The 19,565-nt window shown below is 42.0% G+C and overlaps 1 protein-coding gene across 9 annotated transcripts in view; it reads left to right on the top strand.

The window, feature by feature from the left end:
- DEPDC5 (DEP domain containing 5, GATOR1 subcomplex subunit) overlaps nt 1-19,565 on the top strand; it is a 148,360-nt gene that overhangs the window by 49,268 nt on the left and 79,527 nt on the right. For 8 of the 9 annotated variants that reach the window (XM_049865363.1, XM_049865366.1, XM_049865359.1 and 5 more), the window contains 9 exons: nt 903-1,037; nt 1,895-1,956; nt 2,429-2,502; nt 6,868-6,937; nt 8,940-8,976; nt 9,484-9,604; nt 14,111-14,331; nt 17,545-17,748; nt 19,305-19,440. In XM_049865363.1, coding sequence (XP_049721320.1) covers nt 903-1,037; nt 1,895-1,956; nt 2,429-2,502; nt 6,868-6,937; nt 8,940-8,976; nt 9,484-9,604; nt 14,111-14,331; nt 17,545-17,748; nt 19,305-19,440 — 1,060 coding nt within the window. The remainder of the gene's footprint in view (nt 1-902; nt 1,038-1,894; nt 1,957-2,428; nt 2,503-6,867; nt 6,938-8,939; nt 8,977-9,483; nt 9,605-14,110; nt 14,332-17,544; nt 17,749-19,304; nt 19,441-19,565) is intronic. The other variant, XM_049865362.1, reaches the window with a different exon arrangement.

Genomic DNA, 19,565 nt, shown 5'->3' with positions numbered 1-19,565 from the left:
CTTTCCCTCTCTCCCACTGTCAGTCCCTTTCTCTGAGAGGCCATTTTTAACAGTGTGGTGTGATTTCCTCTGAATTTGTTTCTGTCTTTGTGTGGGTGATACATTTGTTTGAAAATAACAGGAACCTGTAGAGCTGGTATAAAAACTCTAAGAAGACAGGGGTTTGGTGAGGCAGCCAGGAAGACTTGAGCGCCGTGTTAGAGAAGGATAGGGACAGACGCTCTGGGAACCACAGCAGCAGGAATTCTCAGAACAGCAGCCAGCTCCCACCTGCCTTGTCTCTGCTCTCTGTTCATAATTCCACATTCCTTATAAAGTGTGATTGGCTCAGCTCAGGTTAGGTGCCTGTCTGGCCTTGGCCAGTGATGAAAAGTGATTCACAATGTGGATCACCTTCCCATGTGTCAGTACCCAGGTGGTGGCGATTCTAGAGTGCGGTGTCATCTCTTACTAGTAAATCTTTTGTCATATTTGAATACCACTGACTATCCAGAATGAGAATTGCAAGGCCCAGAAATAAAAATTAACTTGCCAAATTTACAAAGTCATCTCAAAATTCTGGCTCACTCTGTTAAATATTGTCTTAAATTAGTATTTGCTTCTTATAACTTTCAATACAGTTTCATTTATGGCTAGTTTAAAATGCCAGCATGAAGTTTCATATTTAAGGTTGCACAAGGCAAGTATTAGGTATTGATGAGGGGGAGTAGCAGAGGTGACAGTGACATAGTTCTGTGTTCATGCAGTTCTTAACGTTAACTTGCTAGAATTCAGGTCAAAATGTGACAGTCACTATGAAAGGAATAGAGATAAAATTCTCTGAGAGCACAGAGGCGCCTGCCAGAGATTGGTTTCTGAAAATCTATAGTGTCTTCATTGGGGAATTTTTGTTTCTTTTCAAGTGTTTGACAAGCATTACATCAACCGAAACTTTGACCGGACGGGGCAGATGTCTGTGGTGATCACACCTGGGGTGGGTGTGTTTGAAGTGGACCGCTTACTCATGATCTTGACCAAGCAGCGGATGATAGATAATGGTAATGCTCCCTGGTTTGTGCTCTGGCTTCACATGTTCATAGCCTGACTTAGAATTTTGAGCTTTCACTGAGGCCCAGAGAGTGAGAAGACCCACAAAGGGCTCTGTGAATCCTGAGTTCTGAGGGTATGAGTAGGTGTTGGGTGACTGGAAGAGTTCTATGGCCAGATTGGTTTGGAAAATGCTGAGTCATACAGAGTTAAACGGTTTTCTAATTGCAGGTCTTCTTTAGAGCTTTTTATGTATGAGTGTATTTTGATTATCTGTATCCAATACACTGATTTCCCAAACGTGTTTGATACTGGAGAACCCATTTTCGGGGGATTGTCTCTAGGGACCAGTGTGCTTTCATCCCTTTTGGGCAGCACCATCTGTATCACCTAGTGCAGCTCTCCCTCTGTGATGTGCCATGCACCCCCACCCTCCGTGCATTCGGTTTGTGTTTCACAAATGAGATGGAGTTGGGAAAGTAAGCTGTGATTGCCAGTAAAGTGAGGTGGGTTGTTTTCCTTTAACTATGACGTTATAAGGTTCTTTGTCCTTTCTGGCCATAAAACTTTAGTAATGGTCACTTGATTGTCTTCTTTTTGTAAATTATCCCCTGTAAGACAGTCAAAGGCTAGTTGTGAAATACTGAATAGTGGCAAGTATGAAGGGATTCTTTGATAAAGAAGCAACAGAAAAAATGCATCTGTTTGCTTCTTTGCTGTGTGGGCAACACTGCTGGGGTTAATTGTAGGATAGTAAGTAAGCTTTGCCTCATACTACAACCCAGCTTAAAAACATCATTAATACAGATGGGGGAACTTAATCTCTGCCTGCTCCCTCCCCCCAACTCTTTTTGTCTTTTTTTTTTAGGAATTGGTGTGGACTTGGTGTGCATGGGGGAGCAACCATTACATGCTGTCCCATTGTTCAAGGTAATTAGATTTTGATTTGCTTACTAAAGGCCAGTTTCAGCACCAGGTCTTATTATTATTGTTAGCTGCCATCGAGTCGGCGGCTTTGACTTGTGGCAAGACCGTTAAACAAAACAGGACGAAACGCTGCCTGGTCCTGTGCCATCCGCATGATTGGTTGTGGGTCAGACCATTGTGTTCTATAGGGTTTTCACTGGCTGATTTTCTGGAGTAGATAGTCAGGCCCTTCTTCCCAGTCCGTCGTAATCTGTAAGCACTGCTGAAACCTGTTGAGCATCATAGCAACACTCAAGCCTTCAATGACGCTGGGTAGTGGAAATCGAACCTGGGTCTCCTGCATGGAAGGTGAAAATTCTGCCACCAGTGCCTCAGGGTGATCTTAAGAATAGTTAAAAACAGAAAAGTTGGGGTGGTCCCACCTCTCCCTCCTAATTGTTTCTAACTGACCCAGGCACTGGGTTTTTCCTTTCAGCTACATAATCGGAGTGCTCCTCGAGATTCTCGTCTGGGTGATGACTATAATATTCCTCACTGGATAAACCACAGGTGGGTACAGTCTTGATTAATGTTAGGCGATAAGGGTTTGGAGTAACTTCCTTTCCATTTCCTCTTCAAATCTGGCAAGTTCTTATTACAGCACTAAGTCTTTAGTCAAAAAAATGCAGAAACCGAAGTGCTGACGTTTGCTTAAAGATTTTTTAAATGTGAGGCAGTAGCAGTGAGGATAGTCTATGATGATAAAAAATAAAAATACAAATCTGAAAGTCTTATTTCCTCTATTATTCCCTACTCTTCCCTTTTGTATGCTTAACTCTGTTGGTTTCAACTTTATTAGCATTCCTAGTGGGGAAGAGCACTGATAGGGAGCCACGGATCAGAGCAGACCAACGTTGTACCCAGGCTGCGGGCAGAATGACGACTTCTTCCATTTGAAGAAAAATCCCCATGCATTTTCTTCAAACTGGGACAAGATCTCAGTTTTCATGTTGATTTCAGCTCAGGGATGGCTTCTCTCGTACCTCTGCCAGTGCCATTGCCTTATCCCGGTTCATATCTTTTTTGAATTATTGCAATGATCTTGTTGGTTTGCCTCTTTCCAGTCTTGCCTTCAGTCCATAGCTTAGATCCAAGTTTCTCAACCTTGGCACTCTGACATTTTGAACCAGCGTATTTTTTGTTGTGGGGTTCTGTCCTGTGCCCTGTGGGATGTTTAGCGGCATACTTGGTCTCTGTCCATGAGATACCAGTACAACCCACCCCACCCCCCATTAAAAATATCTCCAGATATTGCCATGTATCCCTTGGGGAGCACATTGCCCCCATTGAGAACCACTACTTTAGACCAATGATTTTTTCTTTACCTTTTCTTTTCTTTCTTGGAGACCCAGTATATAAAAACAATCAAAGTATTAGTGTTCTTCTTCACTCTTGCATGGTAGTCCTTGATGTAGCTTTGAGAACCCTGAGGGCTTGGGGGTCAGTGTCTGATAATCACAGAGTCACTTCTGTGAAAACCAAATCCTACTGCTGTTTCCATCTGATTCCTCATCCTGGGTTAATAGCCAAGGCCTCCTCTCAGACCACTTGCCCTTTTTCATTCTGCATTGCAGACACCCACATCACTGCTTGGAGGGCCTTTCCACCTGGTCTTTCTCTCATGAATGCCTGTTTATCCTCAAGACCCAGCTGAGATGTCACTCCTCTGTGAAGTCTTCTCTAAAGTCTTCTCTTCAGGGCTTCCAGAGCATTCTACCCTTCTCTGCATTGCCTTTCTTAGGCCAGGACCCATGATGGGCAGAAGACCACTTGGCTCATGTCTCAAACACAACAGAGCAATTAGTTTTGGCTACTGTTTAGTTGCAAATCTTTACTGGAGACCGGCTTGAAACATCATCAGTAGTGTCAATTTTAGCCTTGCGTTATATTTATCTTTTTTATGGGCCATATTGCCATCAGCATGGTGGTTGTTGCTGGTCACCTATAAGTGTTCATAGGTGAAGAACCAGATTCATGAGCAAGAAATGGTGTGGCTAGCTCAGTAAGGATGGTGTGGTCACACTGTTAATTCTCCTGCTCTGAGGTTGCCCCTTTATGCTCGAGATGCTCTGTGAAGTACCCTCATGACCGGTCATCCATGTTACTCCTTTACATATGTGTATATGATGTTCACTTTTATATGTTGTCATTGTAGTGCCTGATAAAGTCACTTAAAAAAAAAAAGTGACTCCTTCATAATAAGATGCCTCACCTTGTATTTATATTACTGTTATTTTTAAAACTGGTTTAGGTAAGGTAGGAGTATTTTGAGCTTATTTCTTTTTCACTTATTCCATAGACCAATTTTTCATTGTAAATTGACCATTTGATGCCAGTTAAGATGGATAACGATGGGAAGATTTTTGAAATGTCAACTGTTTTGTTGCATATATATTTACCACAAAAAAAAAAAAAAAAAAAGATGGAGGATGGATCCACAAGTAAGAGGCTTTAGAATCTGAGGACTAGAAGGCCCTGAGGCCCTCTTTCACGTTTTATTGTACTCCTTGTTTGCCTGAGCCACTCAGGGATGGGGACAAGAAGGCTCGTGGTCTGAGATTAGCAGCTGCTCACAGGGGCCGTTGTTCTCATCCTGTCAGCAAAGCCTCTTCAGAAGCGCAAGTGCCCCTACTAGTATAAGGCCAGAAACCTTAGCAAGCATAATCAAATGGTCTTCAGTGAGAACTTATTACTCCAGATTGTTACTGGCTAATAATGAAAATCAATTCAAAAAGTAAATTACTATTAGATATGTAAGAATTCAGAATCGAATCGAGGGCACTAGGTATGTTTTTTGGATGTAAGAATTATAAATGGGATTTATGAGATATCACAGGATATAGCTTGGAGATAATATAGACCATCCAGTTACATTGTACAGGTGAAGAAACTGAGTACCAAAATGGCTAAGTGGCTTGCCTTATGGTTTAACAGCAAGTTCATGACTGAGCTGCAGCTGTTTGTTTGAGCCATTTGAAATTACAATATTCAACTGTTTATGAACTTTTAAAGCAGTGCTTTCAAATGGTTCAGTATAATAGAAATCTATTCTCCTGGCTGACATCACTTTACCAGCCAGATATTTTACAATTAACATCTGGAAAGAGAATAGAACTCTCTGAGAGTTCTTTCTTTGGTACCACTGCAAGAGGCAAAATCCTGGGGGCTGGTTGGACCACCCCAAATCTGGTAGGACCCTGACTGAAGGTGACATTCCTGTGTTCTTATGTGTTTCATGTGCCAGTAGGATTGCTCCATAGTCCGTTGGTTATCTATTGAGACTGCTTTTTTTTTTTTTTTTTTAATGGCCAGAGTTTTGATGGAAGGTGGAGATATATAAGTCAATATTCAAAACTTCTCCAGATCAAATTATTTGTAAATAGTGGTAAAAGAGAATACAGAGACATGCTGGATGTTCACTCATTCATTCAACATACTCAGGACAACGCCAGGTCTCCAATTTTCTTGCGTTAAATACCTGACATGAGTATGTCAAGATTTGATTTTCAGAGGAGTTGGGAGTTAATGATTTCTGCCACCTTTTCTTGAGTACAAACCATTTTCTTTTCTTGCCTGGGTTATTCTTGCTTACTAAGTGCTCATCAGTCAGTGAGTAATAGGGACCTCTCTCGAGCCCAGCTTCATACCAAGTGTTTTTTTGTTAACTGCCTTCAGGTCAGCTCTGATTCATGGCAACCCCGTGTACAACAGAACGAAATGTTGTCTGGTCCTATGTTATCCTTATAATTGCCAGCATGCTTGAGCCCGTTATTGGGGCTGTTGTGCCATTCTATCCTACCGAGGGTCTCCTGTGCTTTCACCAAACTTGATGTCTTCCTGTAGCGATTTATCCTTCCCAAAGCAAACGAGTTGGACAGTGTTCTGTTGTGATCCATAAGGTTTTCATCAGCTAATTTTTGGAAGTAGTTCACCAGGCCTGCCTTCCTAGTCTGTCTTAGTCTGGAAGCTCCACTGAAACCTGTCTGTCATTGGTAACCCTGCTCGTATTTGAAATACCAGTGGCGTAGCTTCCAGCATCATAGTAATACACAGGCCACCACAGTACAACAAACTGACACATGGGTGGTGGTCATGCCAAGTATAAAGGTGAAAAAAGTATCACGGTGTAAATTAAATCCATGCCACAAAGAGGAGATTCTAATCCAGTTAGGAATCAGGACTCTAACACATGAGATAATTTATGGGAAGAGAAGAACAGTTGTTGAGGATTGAATTGTGTCCTCCAAAAGTGTATGTCACCTTGGCTAGGCCATGATTACCAGTATTCTGTGGTTGTTCCTCCATTTTGTAATCTGATGTAATTATACTATGTGTTGTAAATCCTAACCTTTATGATGTTAATGAGGCAGGATTAGAGACAATTACATTAATGAGGCAGATACAACCTACAGGGTTAGGTTGTATCTTGAGACAATCTCTTTTGAGAGAAATGATCAAAGAGGAGAGGGAATCAAGAAGAGCTGGGAGCAGAGCACATCCTTTGGACCCAGGGTCCCTGTAATGAGAAGCTTCTAGACCAGGGGAAGATTGATGACATGGACCCTCCCCCACAGAGAGAAACCCTTCCGTGGGAGCTGGTGCCCTGAAATCAGACTTCTAGCCTCCTAGAATTTGTGAAAATAAATTTCTTTTAAAGTTATCTACTTGCAGTATTTCTGTTACAGCAGCACAAGATAACTAAGACAACAATAAAAACATGACAGTGTTTTGTGGTAATTGCAGAAGAAGTTAGAGAAGATCAATGAAACCTGAGACAAAGTCATGAGAGGGCTGATCCTTGGCTAGGATGTCAGCTGTCTCGATGTTTAAAATGAAGGAGGATTAGATTAATGGCCTTGTTTGTTTCTTTCACAGTTTTTACACATCTAAAAGCCAACTCTTTTGTAACAGTTTCACCCCACGAATAAAACTGGCGGGAAAGAAGGTAAGTTTTACCAACCAGTATAGCTTCAGGAATACTTTTGTCCTGAGATGTCTTCCCTTCCCCCCTCCCGCTATGGTCATGAGTAAAAATTAAGGAATTTATCTTAGAACTTTACAGTTTTCTACATTAAATAAATAAATAACAAGGCAAGCCTCAGACTGTAAGAAATATTATTGGAAAATATGACAGTTAATTTTATTATTATATGATTGGTTTATTCAGATACTGAGACCACTTAGATAACAGTGGAGATGTAGACAAAGACATGGATACATAATCTAGCAAAAAGGAAATAGGATAAAAAGGTCATATCTTAGAAGTTAAAGAGATACAAATTCAAATGAGAATGGGGATTCTTTTTTTTATTATTATCAAGTAGGTTTAAAACATTAGTAATTATACCAAATGCTGAGAGAAGTGTGATGAAATTGGTTCTTGAGTACCTGGTTGGTGTCTGATCCTTTTGGAAAGGAGTTCAGCCATGTATATTGATCAAGAATAGTGCAAACAGTCATGCCATTTGCCCAGTAATTCCATTTTTGACTGCATGCTCTCAGGAAATAATTGAGGATATCTTGTGCATATAGAGGAAACCCTGGTCATGTAATGGTTAAGAGCTACTGCTGCTAACCAAAAGGTTGGCAGTTCAAATCCACCAGGTGCTCCTTGGAAACCTTATGGTGCAGTTCTGCTCTGTCCTATGGGGTTGCTTTGAGTTGGAATCGAGTCAATGCCAACGGGTTTTTTGTGTGTGTGTGCATGTAAATCTCATTCCAGTTTTGTTTATAATAGTGAGAAGTTGAAAACATTAGAGAAATGGCTAAATAAATGAAGTATCCACTCAATGGAATATATTTGCAGTCAATAAAATTGCCAATTTGAAGAACCTGAAAAAAGTGTTTTTGTTATAAAGAGAAAAGCAGATGTTATGTTTATGGGCACCACTCCCTGGCGCTCTTGCCATCTGTTTCTAACTGAGCTAAACACTCTGAAGGTTGCCCCACTTACAGTTGTGTTATGCTAGTAGCATATTTTTTTGTAATGGTACTCTTCTAATAGGGAAAACATTAGTTTGGAGGGATATGGAAGACTACTGAATTAGGCCATGTCAAGTAGTCAAGTGCCGGGAGGTAAGATTCTGCTTAAAAGTGCCTTCAACCCAACACTTTTGGCAAAGTGGAACATGGATGAACTTCTGCAACATGATCCTTTTAAAGAGGAAAAGGATGAGTGTTGTTATGGGAGGTATGTTGTTGTGTGCCACCCAGTTGATTCCAACTCATAGTGAACCCTATTGGACAGAGTAGGACTGCTCCGTAGGATTTCCTAGGCTGTAATCTTAAGGAAGCAGACTGGCACATCTTTGTCCTGTAGACCAGCTGGTGGGTTCAAAGCACTGACCTTTCACTTGGCAGCCAGGTGCTTAACCACTGCACCATCAGGGCTCCTTATGGGAGGTTTAAGATTCTTAAAAAAAAAAAAAAGAAGAAGTTATGACTTGTTTCAGTTTTTACTCTACCTTTGTGCTCCATTTCATCAAACTGGGCATTGTACCAAGTGCTCAGCTCTGGCCAGTATAGGCAGATGGTGAGAGTGCCATGATCAGGCAGGAGCCTGATCAGGTTTGAGGTCATGGTAGGACAAAAACAACAGTGTCCTGACCAAAATCTGAAAATCTGGGCTGGGTTTGGTCTCTGCTACCTGTGGGTTGTGTGCCTTTGGGCAAGTCCCTTATTCTTTCTAAAATTGAGTATCCTTGCCTGTAAAGTTTTTTTTTTTTTTATAGTGGGGTCCATGCCGTCTGCCTACTGGATAGGGTTGTGAGATAAATAAGATAAGGTGGGAAGTAAAGTACCTTGTTGGACCCAACACCATGTTAGTGTCACATGTTAGCTCCTTTCTTTCTTGAAGCTACAGTGAGGGTTAAGACATGATCCCTACTGTGCCTCTTGATAACTTCTAGCAGAGGAAGAAGTGATTATTTATCTATTTAATTTTACAGCCTACCTCTGAGAAAACAAAAAATGGCCGTGATACGTGTGAGTATTTTTTGAGACTGTCTTTTGTCACTTTTAGAAAGAGTCAGCTAACTTGTGGCAACAAAATTATGTGAGGGTGCACAAAAAGTTCATAGCTAAATTGGGAGACCTGAGTCTTTGTTCTGTTTGTGAGACCTTTGAAAGGTTCCATAACCACCTTGTAATTTTGTCCAATTGATGGTAAAATGGATGATGACACAACCTGTTTTTTCTTTTGCGTATGTCAATTGAAGGGATTAGGTAGAAAGTTGTAAAGAATATGCATATTCGGATGGTCTTTTTTAATCAGGATCACAGAAGAATGAAATACTCCAGACACTTTGCCTTTATTTGGTGCCATACTATTAGAGTCATTTAATCTCAACAACCTGATGAATGGGTGATTGTGCCATTTTTTTCTGGGGGAGATAATGATTACCTGTGCCTTGCAGATTTTGAGGAAGACCCTCTGAAGGCACCTGTGTGAAATGTGTTTTAATGACAATTTGCATTACTTGTGTGTTTCAGCTCTGGGGACTCCCAAAGAAGCTGAGAACACCCTTCCCATCCAAGTAGATTATGATGCCTACGATGCTCAAGTGTTTAGGCTGCCAGGCCCATCCCGAGCACAGCGCCTCGCCACCTGCAGGTTTTCTCTCAGCTTCACTTTGGGGTGGAGATAAAATTGTTTAGGAGATCAAATTGAAACCCACAATCCAGTAGGGACCTTTACAAGAACTTAAACATGAGATCTAAAACTATAAAACTCTTGGAAAAAAACAGGGTATGCTTTGGTACCTAGTTTTTAACCATGGATTGTTAGATACCACACCAAAAATATGGGCAGCAAAAGACAAAATAAATTGGACTACATAAAAATTACAAAACTTTTGTATATCAAAGGACTTTTATCAACAGGGTGATGAAACAACCTACAGATTGGGAGAACATTTTTGGGAGCTATCTATTTAATAAGGGTTTAATATCCAGTAGGAACCTTCATGAGAGCTACCCTAAAGCTATTTTAAATTAAAATTAGCCGCATGGAAGCCATATCATATATAGATCATTAGGGATTCTGTTTTCAGTTTCTCGGGCTCAGCCATTTTGTTTGGCTATTAAGTATTGTCTCAAAATAAGAGTTCTTATGCTTTTTCTAGGCAAGAAAAGCTATTCACAAATTCCAGAATCTGCCTCTTACTGGATTGACCCACAGATTATAGATCATAGGTCCCAGAGTTTATTATTCCTAGTGAGCAAGAAATTTTTCTTCCCTTAATGAGCTGACAGTAGTCTCATGATTGTTTTCTGTCCTTTTCACTCCCCACATCCTAACATCTCTCCTGAGAAAGCTTGTTGTTGTTGTTCAGTGCCATCGAGTTGGTTCTGACTTATAGTGTTCCCGTGTACAATAGAACGAAACACTGCCCGGTCCTGCACCATCTTCACAGTCCTTGTTAGGCTTGAGCCCATTGTTGCAGCCGCTGTATCAGTCCATCTTGTTGAGGGTCTCTCTCTTTTTCGCTGACCCTCTACTTTACCAAGCATGATGTGCTTCACCAGGGAATGGTCCCTCTTGAAAACATGTCCAAAGTTCAAAGTCTTAGAGCTTAGAGTAAGTGCTGTGACATGGGTGCTACTTAGGAGCTAGGTAGTACTTCTGAGCATTTAAAAATGTTTCAAGATCTCTGGTCTTCTTTTTCCTAATCAAAGATGGCAAGACCTGGTGTTTTAGAGACCCAGGTTGTGTGTTCCTTGAGGGTAGCACAGACCATGTCTTAACTGGTGCTCTGCCCCCACACAGGGCTGAGCCTATAGCTGGTGCTCAAATGTTTATTGTTGAAATAATGAACACATTGTCAGCACTTGGGATCTATTTCTGGACTCCGTTTAAGCTCTTATATTAAACAAAACCCTTCAGGAGGAAAGAGACCAGCTCTGATGCCAGAGGGACAGCCCTATCAGCAATGGCTGACTCTCTCGTCCTGAAGTTTTACCTCCCCATTGGGCTTCTCTCCTTTTGATCCCTCCTACTGCTGCCAGAGTTCTCTGCCTTAGGAAGTTTTATCTTGATAAGGCTATACTTTTTTTTTTTAATCTTTTTTTTTATTATTAACTTTTATTGAGCTTCAAGTGAACGTTTACAAATCAAGTCAGTCTGTCACATATAAGTTAATATACATCTTACTCCTTACTCCCACTTGCTCTCCCCCTAATGAGTCAGCCCTTCCAGTCTCTCCTTTCGTGAAAACTTTGCCAGCCTCCAACTCTCTCTATCCTCCCATCCCCCCTCCAGACAGGAGATGCCATCACAGTCTCAAGTGTCCACCTGATATAATTAGCTCACTCTTCATCAGCATCTCTCTCCCACCCACTGTCCAGTCCCTTTCATGTCTGATGAATTGTCTTCGGGGATGGTTCCCGTCCTGTGCCAACAGAAGGTTTGGGGACCATGACCGCTGGGATTCCTCTAGTCACAGCCAGACCATTAAGTATGGTCTTTTTATGGGAATTTGGGGTCTGTATCCCACTGATCTCCTGCTCCCTCAGGGGTTCTCTGTTGTGCTCCCTGTCAGGGCAGTCATTGATTGTGGCCGGGCACCAACTAGTTCTTCTGGTCTCAGGATAATGTAGGTCTCTGGTTCATGTGGCCCTTTCTGTCTCTTGTGCTCTTAGTTGTCGTGTAACCTTGGTGTTCTTCATTCTCCTTTGCTCCAGGTGGGTTGAGACTAATTGATGCATCTTAGATGGCCGCTTGTTAGCATTTAAGACTCCAGACGCCACATTTCAAAGTGGGATGCAGAATGTTTTCATAATAGAATTATTTTGCCAATTGACTTAGAAGTCCCCTTAGAGCATGGTTCCCAAACCCCCGCCCTTGCTCCGCTGACCTTTGAAGTATTCAGTTTATCCCGGAAACTTCTTTGCTTTTGGTCCAGTCCAGTCCAATTGAGCTGACCTTCCATGTATTGAGTGTTGTCCTTCCCTTCACCTAAAGCAGTTCTTATCTACTAATTAATTAATCAGTAAAAAACCCTCTCCCTCCCTCCCTCCCTCCCCACCTCGTAACCACAAAAGTATGTGTTCTTCTCAGTTTATACTATTTCTCAAGATCTTATAGTAGTGGTCTTATACAATATTTGTCCTTTTGCCTCTGACTGATCTCGCTCAGCATAATGCCTTCCAGGTTCCTCCATGTTACGAAATGTTTCACAGATTCGTCACTTTCTTTATCGATGCGTAGTATTCCATTGTGTGAATATACCACAATTTATTTACCCATTCATCTGTTGATGGACACCTTGGTTGCTTCCAGCTTTTTGCTATTGTAAACAGAGCTGCAGTAAACATGGGTGTGCATATATCTGTTTGTGTGAAGGCTCTTGTTTCTCTAGGGTATATTCCGAGGAGTGGGATTTCTGGGTTGTATGGTAGTTCTATTTCTAACTGTTTAAGATAACGCCAGATAGATTTCCAAAGTGGTTGTACCATTTTACATTCCCACCAGCAGTGTATAAGAGTTCCAATCTCTCCGCAGCCTCTCCAACATTTATTATTTTGTGTTTTTTGGATTAATGCCAGCCTTGTTGGAGTGAGATGGAATCTCATCGTAGTTTTAATCTGCATTTCTCTAATAGCTAATGATCGAGAGCATTTTCTCATGTGTCTGTTAGCTGCCTGAATATTTTCTTTAGTGAAGTGTGTGTTCATATCCTTTGCCCGCTTCTTGATTGGGTTGTTTGTCTTTTTGTGGTTGAGTTTTGACAGAATCACGTAGATTTTAGAGATCAGGTGCTGGTCGGAGATGTCATAGCTGAAAATTCTTTCCCAGTCTGTAGGTGGTCTTTTTACTCTTTTGGTGAAGTCTTTAGATGAGCATAGGTGTTTGATTTTTAGGAGCTCGCAGTTATCTGGTTTCTCTTCGCATTTTTGGTAATGTTTTGTATTCTGTTTATGCCTTGTATTAGGGCTCCTAGGGTTGTCCCAATTTTTTCTTCCATGATCTTTATCGTTTTAGTCTTTATGTTTAGGTCTTTGATCCACTTGGAGTTAGTTTTTGTGCATGGTGTGAGGTATGGGTCCTGTTTCATTTTTTTGCAAATGGATATCCAGTTATGCCAGCACCATTTGTTAAAAAGACTATCTTTTCCCCAATTAACTGACACTGGGCCTTTGTCAAATATCAGTTGCTCATACGTGGTTGGATTTATATCTGGGTTCTCAATTCTGTTCCATTGGTCTATGTGGATAAGGCTATACTTTTTAAAACTTCTGTTAAGGATATGTTGAAACATGCACAAATAGTGAGACTAGACTAGCATAATCAACAGTTATCAGCATATTACTTGCCCCACTTTTTAAATTTTGGTTGGAGTATTTTAAAACAAATCCCAGGCATCCTATTTTATTTTCCACCTGTAAATACTTTAGTATGTGTCTGTAACAAATAAGAACCTAAAATATATATGTGTGTGAGTGTGTATATATGTAAGGACTGTAGCATTATCATTAGTAACAAAATTAACACTAATTCCTTGGTACCATCTACTAGCCAGTCTCATTCAGATTTCCCAGTTGTCTCAAACTGAGTTTTTATAGTTTATTTAAATCGGGATCTAAACAAGATCCACACACTTGATTTGATTGTAATATCTCTCTTTTCTGTGGCAGTAGAATGTCTTGCTTTCTTCACTTGGCTGATTGTTTCCTCGTGATACTTAACTTGTCTTCTGTTCCCTGAATTTCTTGTCAGTTAATTAGATTCAGGTTTAATTTGGGGGGCAAGAAAACTTCTGAGGTGGCACTGTGTTGTGTATTTTCTCTTATGAAACATCATATCCCGTCTGGTGACCCATTTTTGGTCATGCCCAGATTGATCTGTGGGATCAGGTGGGGTCAGACTGGAACTGTCACTACCATACCATGTGATCCTAGGACTCTGGCTGTCTGAGAACTGATAGTCACTTTCCCTCTTCTAATACCACATCTCAGGCTGCTCCAGGCAAAGTTCCTCCTAGATTATTTCCCATTCATAGATCGGATTTTTGTTATTGCTTTCCCAAGTAGCTTGGTCTGGTGCTGGGTTTGGGATTTTTAACTCTAGATGGGGCAGCATCCATTGCTTGGCGGTAACTGTTTGTCTCTCCCCTGTCAGGTCTGTGAGAGAGCGGGAGAGTCACAGTCGAAAGAGCGCCAGCTCCTGTGATGTCTCCTCCAGCCCTTCCCTGCCAAGCCGTGCACTGCCTGCGGAGGAAGTGAGGAGCCAGGCTTCTGATGATAGCTCCCTGGGCAGGAGTGCCAACATCCTGATGATCCCACACCCCCACCTGCACCCGTATGAAGTCAGCAGCTCCTTAGGCTACACCAGCACTCGAGGTCAGAGTGCTGAAGCCTAGGCAGAGCTGGGCAAGCTGGGGCAGCGTCCCTTCTGTGGTGGGGAATGGGAGGTGGAGGGCAGTGGTCAGGTGTGGGGTGTCAGTCCCACATGTTACTTCTTTCCATTCCATCCCAACGGATAGGAGGGTATGAATCTCCTTAGCTGTTGTACGTGTGCTATATTTGTATGATATATATGCATTATGCTGTATTTGTTGCATCTTTTCTTCCCCTATCACCATAACTGTATACCTTTCCACTGTGTTAACGGAGAGCTTTTCTTAGCCTGTAGGCGTTTGTTCATTTCTTTACCATTTCCATTTGTGCCATCCTTAAAACAGCTTGTGTCCTAGATGCCATTTTAAGATTTCTCCTAGCAGTTACTTGTTAACCTGTCTTATTCCAACACACACACGTGCTGCTTTTCCTTTATTTTATTGTGCCCATCCAGTGGTACCTGCAATGATATAATGCAGACACCCCCTGACCTTTTTTTTTAACCTTTTGTTTTGAAATAATTATGGATTCATAGGGAGTTGCAAAAAATGTACAGGGTTGTCCTGTGTACCCTTCACTCATTTTCCTCAAGATGGTTCCATCTTGCATAATTATAGCACAGTATCAAAGCCAGGAAATTAGCATTGGTACAATCCACAGAGCCTGTTTAGATTTCACAAGTTTTACATGCACTCATTTGTGCGTATGTGTGTATTTTTGTGTAGTTTTATCACATATGTATATCACATAACCACCACACAATGAAGCTGTAGTACTGTTCTGTCACTGCCAGGCTCCTTCATGCTACCCCTTATAGCCACACCCTCCCACTCATCTTTCTCTGTAATTTCATGATTTCAGCAATGTTATATAAATGGAAGCATACCCTTCCTGACTTGATCACCAGCGTAGGAATGTTATGTACAGACAGCTGCCTCCTGTTGCCCTGGAAGGATTCCCAAAGGGCAAGGAATGTTTTCTGTGACCCAGCATATTGGTGGGGACACCACTGGTTCCCAGAACCTCAGGCTAGGGGGCAGGGCCCTTTCATCCATTAGGCACCACAGTCACTGTACCAAGGGCCTGTGAAAACTTTTGAGTGCTGAAAACCTTTTTTTTTTTTTAATGATTTAGAATATATAAAGGAAATTCTAAAAGAGAAAGTAGCAGCTACTTAAATAGCTAGAGAATATAACCTTATGTCAGCTACATTAAGTTTAGCATTCAAAAGAATTTTAATTTGAAAATTTCTAGGTAAGCTTTTTCCTGCTTTCAGGAACTTCTGAGTTCGCATGACAGTTAATCCTATTTTCCTGAAAATATTCTTAGAAGGGCCCATAGCAAAAGCTAAATTAAACCAAACGTTGTTGTGTGCTATCAAGTCAATTCCAACTCATAGCGACCCCCTGTGAGAGAGTAGAACTGCTCCATAGGGTTTCCTAGGCTGGCATCTTTACAGGAGCAGATCGCCAGGTCTTTTCTTCTGTGGAGTGGCTGGTGAGTGTGAACCACCAACCTTTTGGTTAGCAGCCGAGTGCTTAACCATTGTGCTACCAGGGCTCCTAAACCAAACATTAATCCTTTAAAAATGTTTGTTATTCTAAAAGACAGATCTCCTCTTTACATCATTGTTCTTATTCCAAGGAACCTTGAAAACAGTTTTTTAAAAAAATCAATGGCATAATTGGCTTCACGTCCTTTAATGATATTTGGGAGTTATCGGAAAAGCCAAAAAACAATTCACTGAAATATTTTAAGATGACAGTAGGATATCGTACAGGCCTTTAGTTTCCTGTTCTCTGTTGTATTTAAGGATTCTCCCCCCACCCACCCAACTACTCACCCAATGTAATACAGGGAACTCCCTCTACACCCCGTATTTCTAAAAAAAAAAAAAAAAATTATTATTATTTTTTTTTTGCTGTCACCCAAGGAGCTGTTGACTTGATACTGGTGGCAGTTGGCGGTGTGGGATCATTTTCGACTCACTTAATCCCTTAGTCCTAGTTCTCATCCTTTTTAAAGTATGTACTTTTCTTTCTAATTTGGGTTTTCTCCTTTTATTTCCGTAAGTAAGTAGACCCTATTCTTTTTTATTTGATACACCGGAGCTTAAATTCATTAATTTACAGTGAAGAATACAGCTTTCATAGAGATTCACACATTGAAGAAATTGGCTTGAGGAATTAAATATTACCCTGTACCAGATTCTGTGGTAGATATAGGGAAGATAACAGTGGACATGATAAACTCCTGATGCCATGGAGTTTGCATCGGTTGGATCCACTTTCTAGTCTAGGCGGTTGCATAGTGAATGTGGGATGCACACAAGGGGAGTTGGCTGTGGGGTTCAGCTCTTTGATTCACCCAGGTTATGCATCTTGCTGTCTTTCTCCCTTTCCACAATAGGGACCTATTTGCCATGGGACAGGACAGGTTGAGTCTGAGTATCATGCTACCTCCTTGCATTAAAAAAAAAAAAGCACTTTTTTTTTCCCAAGTATTTTTTGTTTAAGCACAGTAACATTTCTCATTCATGTCCACTGAGTCAGTGGGATTGGAGCCTGATTCCACCTAGTGATTCAGGGCCCCAGGCTCCTTCCATCCTAGGATGCCATGATCACCAACACTGGTCTCCAAAATCACCATAGAAGGGGAGGAGAGAATGGAACTCCTGCATGGATTTGTTTGTGATCCAAACCTGGATTTGGAGCATGTCGTTTCCACCTGTGTTCTGTTGGCCAGAACTCAGTCACAGGGCCCCGTACCAAGGGGCTGGGAACTATAGTCTTTCATGTCCAAGAGGAAAAGCAGATGGGTTTAGTGAACACATAGAACTGTCTCTGCCAGAGTCTGCCCTTCTGGGGGCCAAATACCAGTTTTCACTGTTCTTCCCATACATAGAAGGAGGTAGTTCAAGCCCCATCATTCAGTCACTGTGTCCAGCTCAAAGTCCAGGGTCTCGAGCCCACACATGGTCCTCCCTATCAGGTTTGGATGTGTTTTTATTAGGGCTGGTAATATAGGAATCAGCACCCTTTCTCCCAAGTAAAGTATTCTATTTCTTTATATTTTGGTGGTTTTACTCATTTCTCTCACTCCTTAGCATTTATGATAGCCAAGATTCTTGTCAGCCTTGGCATCAGTCGCCCAAGCTCTGGTTTCAGTGTGGTTTTGTGCTTTCTATTTGTGCCTCAACTCCTCGACAATGGGCAGATGTCCTGGAGAACATGATGGAGACTTCACAGCGAGACTCCAGTGCTCCAGGGCGGTTCCATGTAGGCAGTGCGGAGTCCATGCTACACGTTCGGCAGGGTGGATATACACCCCAGCGAGCACTGATTAACCCCTTCGCCCCCTCTCGAATGCCCATGAAGCTGACTTCCAACAGAAGGCGCTGGATGCATACCTTCCCTGTGGGTAAGTTGGCTGCTGAGGAAAAGAGCCTAGATGAGTGTCTAGTCCTCGTCCTTAGCACCAGTCAACCTTGTGTCGTTGGTCAAGTATCTGAACTTCTCTGAGCCTCCGTTGCTCCACCCACTTTGTGAATCCCAGGGTTCTTAGGAGGATCCTTGAAGACACACTTGGTAATAGACTTTGTAACCAGAACTAGCTGTATGAGCCTAAGGGCTTCTTTTTCCTAAGACTAATGCCGCTCATCCTTGTTTGTTCCTTCCTTTCCTAGCTTTCTCTGGGTATTGATATTATTGTCTTGGTTACACAGAATTCATGTTGATTGCTTTCAGGGGTCTCTGACAACTGAAAAAAAAATTTTTTTTCAAGTTCAGTGTTCTTCCTAGCTCATCCTTTTTGATCTGTATTCTATCCTAAAGGAGATGACAGTGAGGTTTTATAAAGCTGTGGCTAAAATTAAACTTCAGCTTAATGGGCTATTACTGGGCTGGGAAGGAGCACAGATGCCTTAAACTCCAGGATTTTATTAATGGAAACCATCCTGCTGGATGCCTGGAAATTTCCTGTGATTTTCTTTTGCACTTGCTTTCAGTGTTTAAAAGTTAAATACTTGAGAAATGAATCTGGTTTATTTGGCTGTAGTTGGGGATCATTCCCAAACCCCCTTATCTCTACCATAATCAGCCCCACTTTGTGTTTTTTTTCTGGTGTTCTTTCCGTTGTTATTCCCACTTGGCTCCCTTCGAGTTCTCTTAAGAGGCTTCTTTCATGACCTTCAGCTCTTGCTTCTGTGCTTTTCTTCCTCCCACCCATTATGCACATGGCAATGGAAACAACATTCTCCCAAATACTGCTTACTTGAGTTTGCCCTCCTGCCTACCTGGCCTGCTAATCTTGGAGGCTCTTTTTTGCCACGGTCCCTAATTCTCCGTCCTCTTGTTCTCTGCCTCAGAAGCTCTTTTCTTGCCTAAACTGATCTTGTGGTCTCCTACATGTTTTGCTTCTTCTGTGTCTGGGATTTCACACACATCATTTATCTAGAATACCCTCTCCCTGCTAACCTCATTCGTCTGTCAGCTCTAAAAACTCTCTTCCTCTAGGAAGCCTTTTTTGGTAGATTGACTAATTACGATTTATCTTCTACTTACACTCCTTTTTTATACTTACGCATCTTCTGCTTCTTAGAGTCATGGTTGTTACTCTCGTTTAGGTGTTTTACTCTTGTTTTCCTTCCCAGTTAATTGGTGTTAACCCTCCTAGGAAGGGCCCTTGCCTCCCATTCTTCTGTAGCTCTGCATGGCACCTCAGCTGACCTGCATTAGACCTAAACTATTCTTAACAGGCTCAAGAGGAAGACAAACATCAGGACAGCTCCTGTTAGGCAATAGAGGTGTCCTCGGGGAGCCAGAGGGTCCTGTGTCTTATGTTCTTCTGTGGTGTGCTCATCTTTCAATCTCTCCAGCATCCATGTCCCAGCAGCTGGAAAGAAGGAAGATTGGAGTTAAGTGTACAGCACTAGCTGTCGGGTGGGAATGATGCTCAGTGAATCTTTGTCTGGGTAGGACCATCCGGAGAGGCCATCCAGATCCATCATCAGACCCGACAGAACATGGCGGAGCTGCAGGGCAGCGGGCAGAGGGACCCAACCCACTCCTCTGCCGAGCTGCTGGAGTTAGCGTATCATGAAGCTGCTGGAAGGTGAGGATGTGCGCAGGGCTCCAGGAGGTACCTTGAGAATACTTTCTAACGCCCAGGACAATGTACAGAACAGACTGTTGGCAAAATGCCCTGCTGATAAGACTTGGAAAGACAGTATGAAATCA

The sequence above is a fragment of the Elephas maximus genome, chromosome 22, assembly GCF_024166365.1.
Source record: "Elephas maximus indicus isolate mEleMax1 chromosome 22, mEleMax1 primary haplotype, whole genome shotgun sequence".
NCBI classification, from domain to species: domain Eukaryota; kingdom Metazoa; phylum Chordata; class Mammalia; order Proboscidea; family Elephantidae; genus Elephas; species Elephas maximus.
Note: the sequence above shows the minus strand (reverse complement) of the source record. Positions and strands in the feature narration are given on the sequence as shown.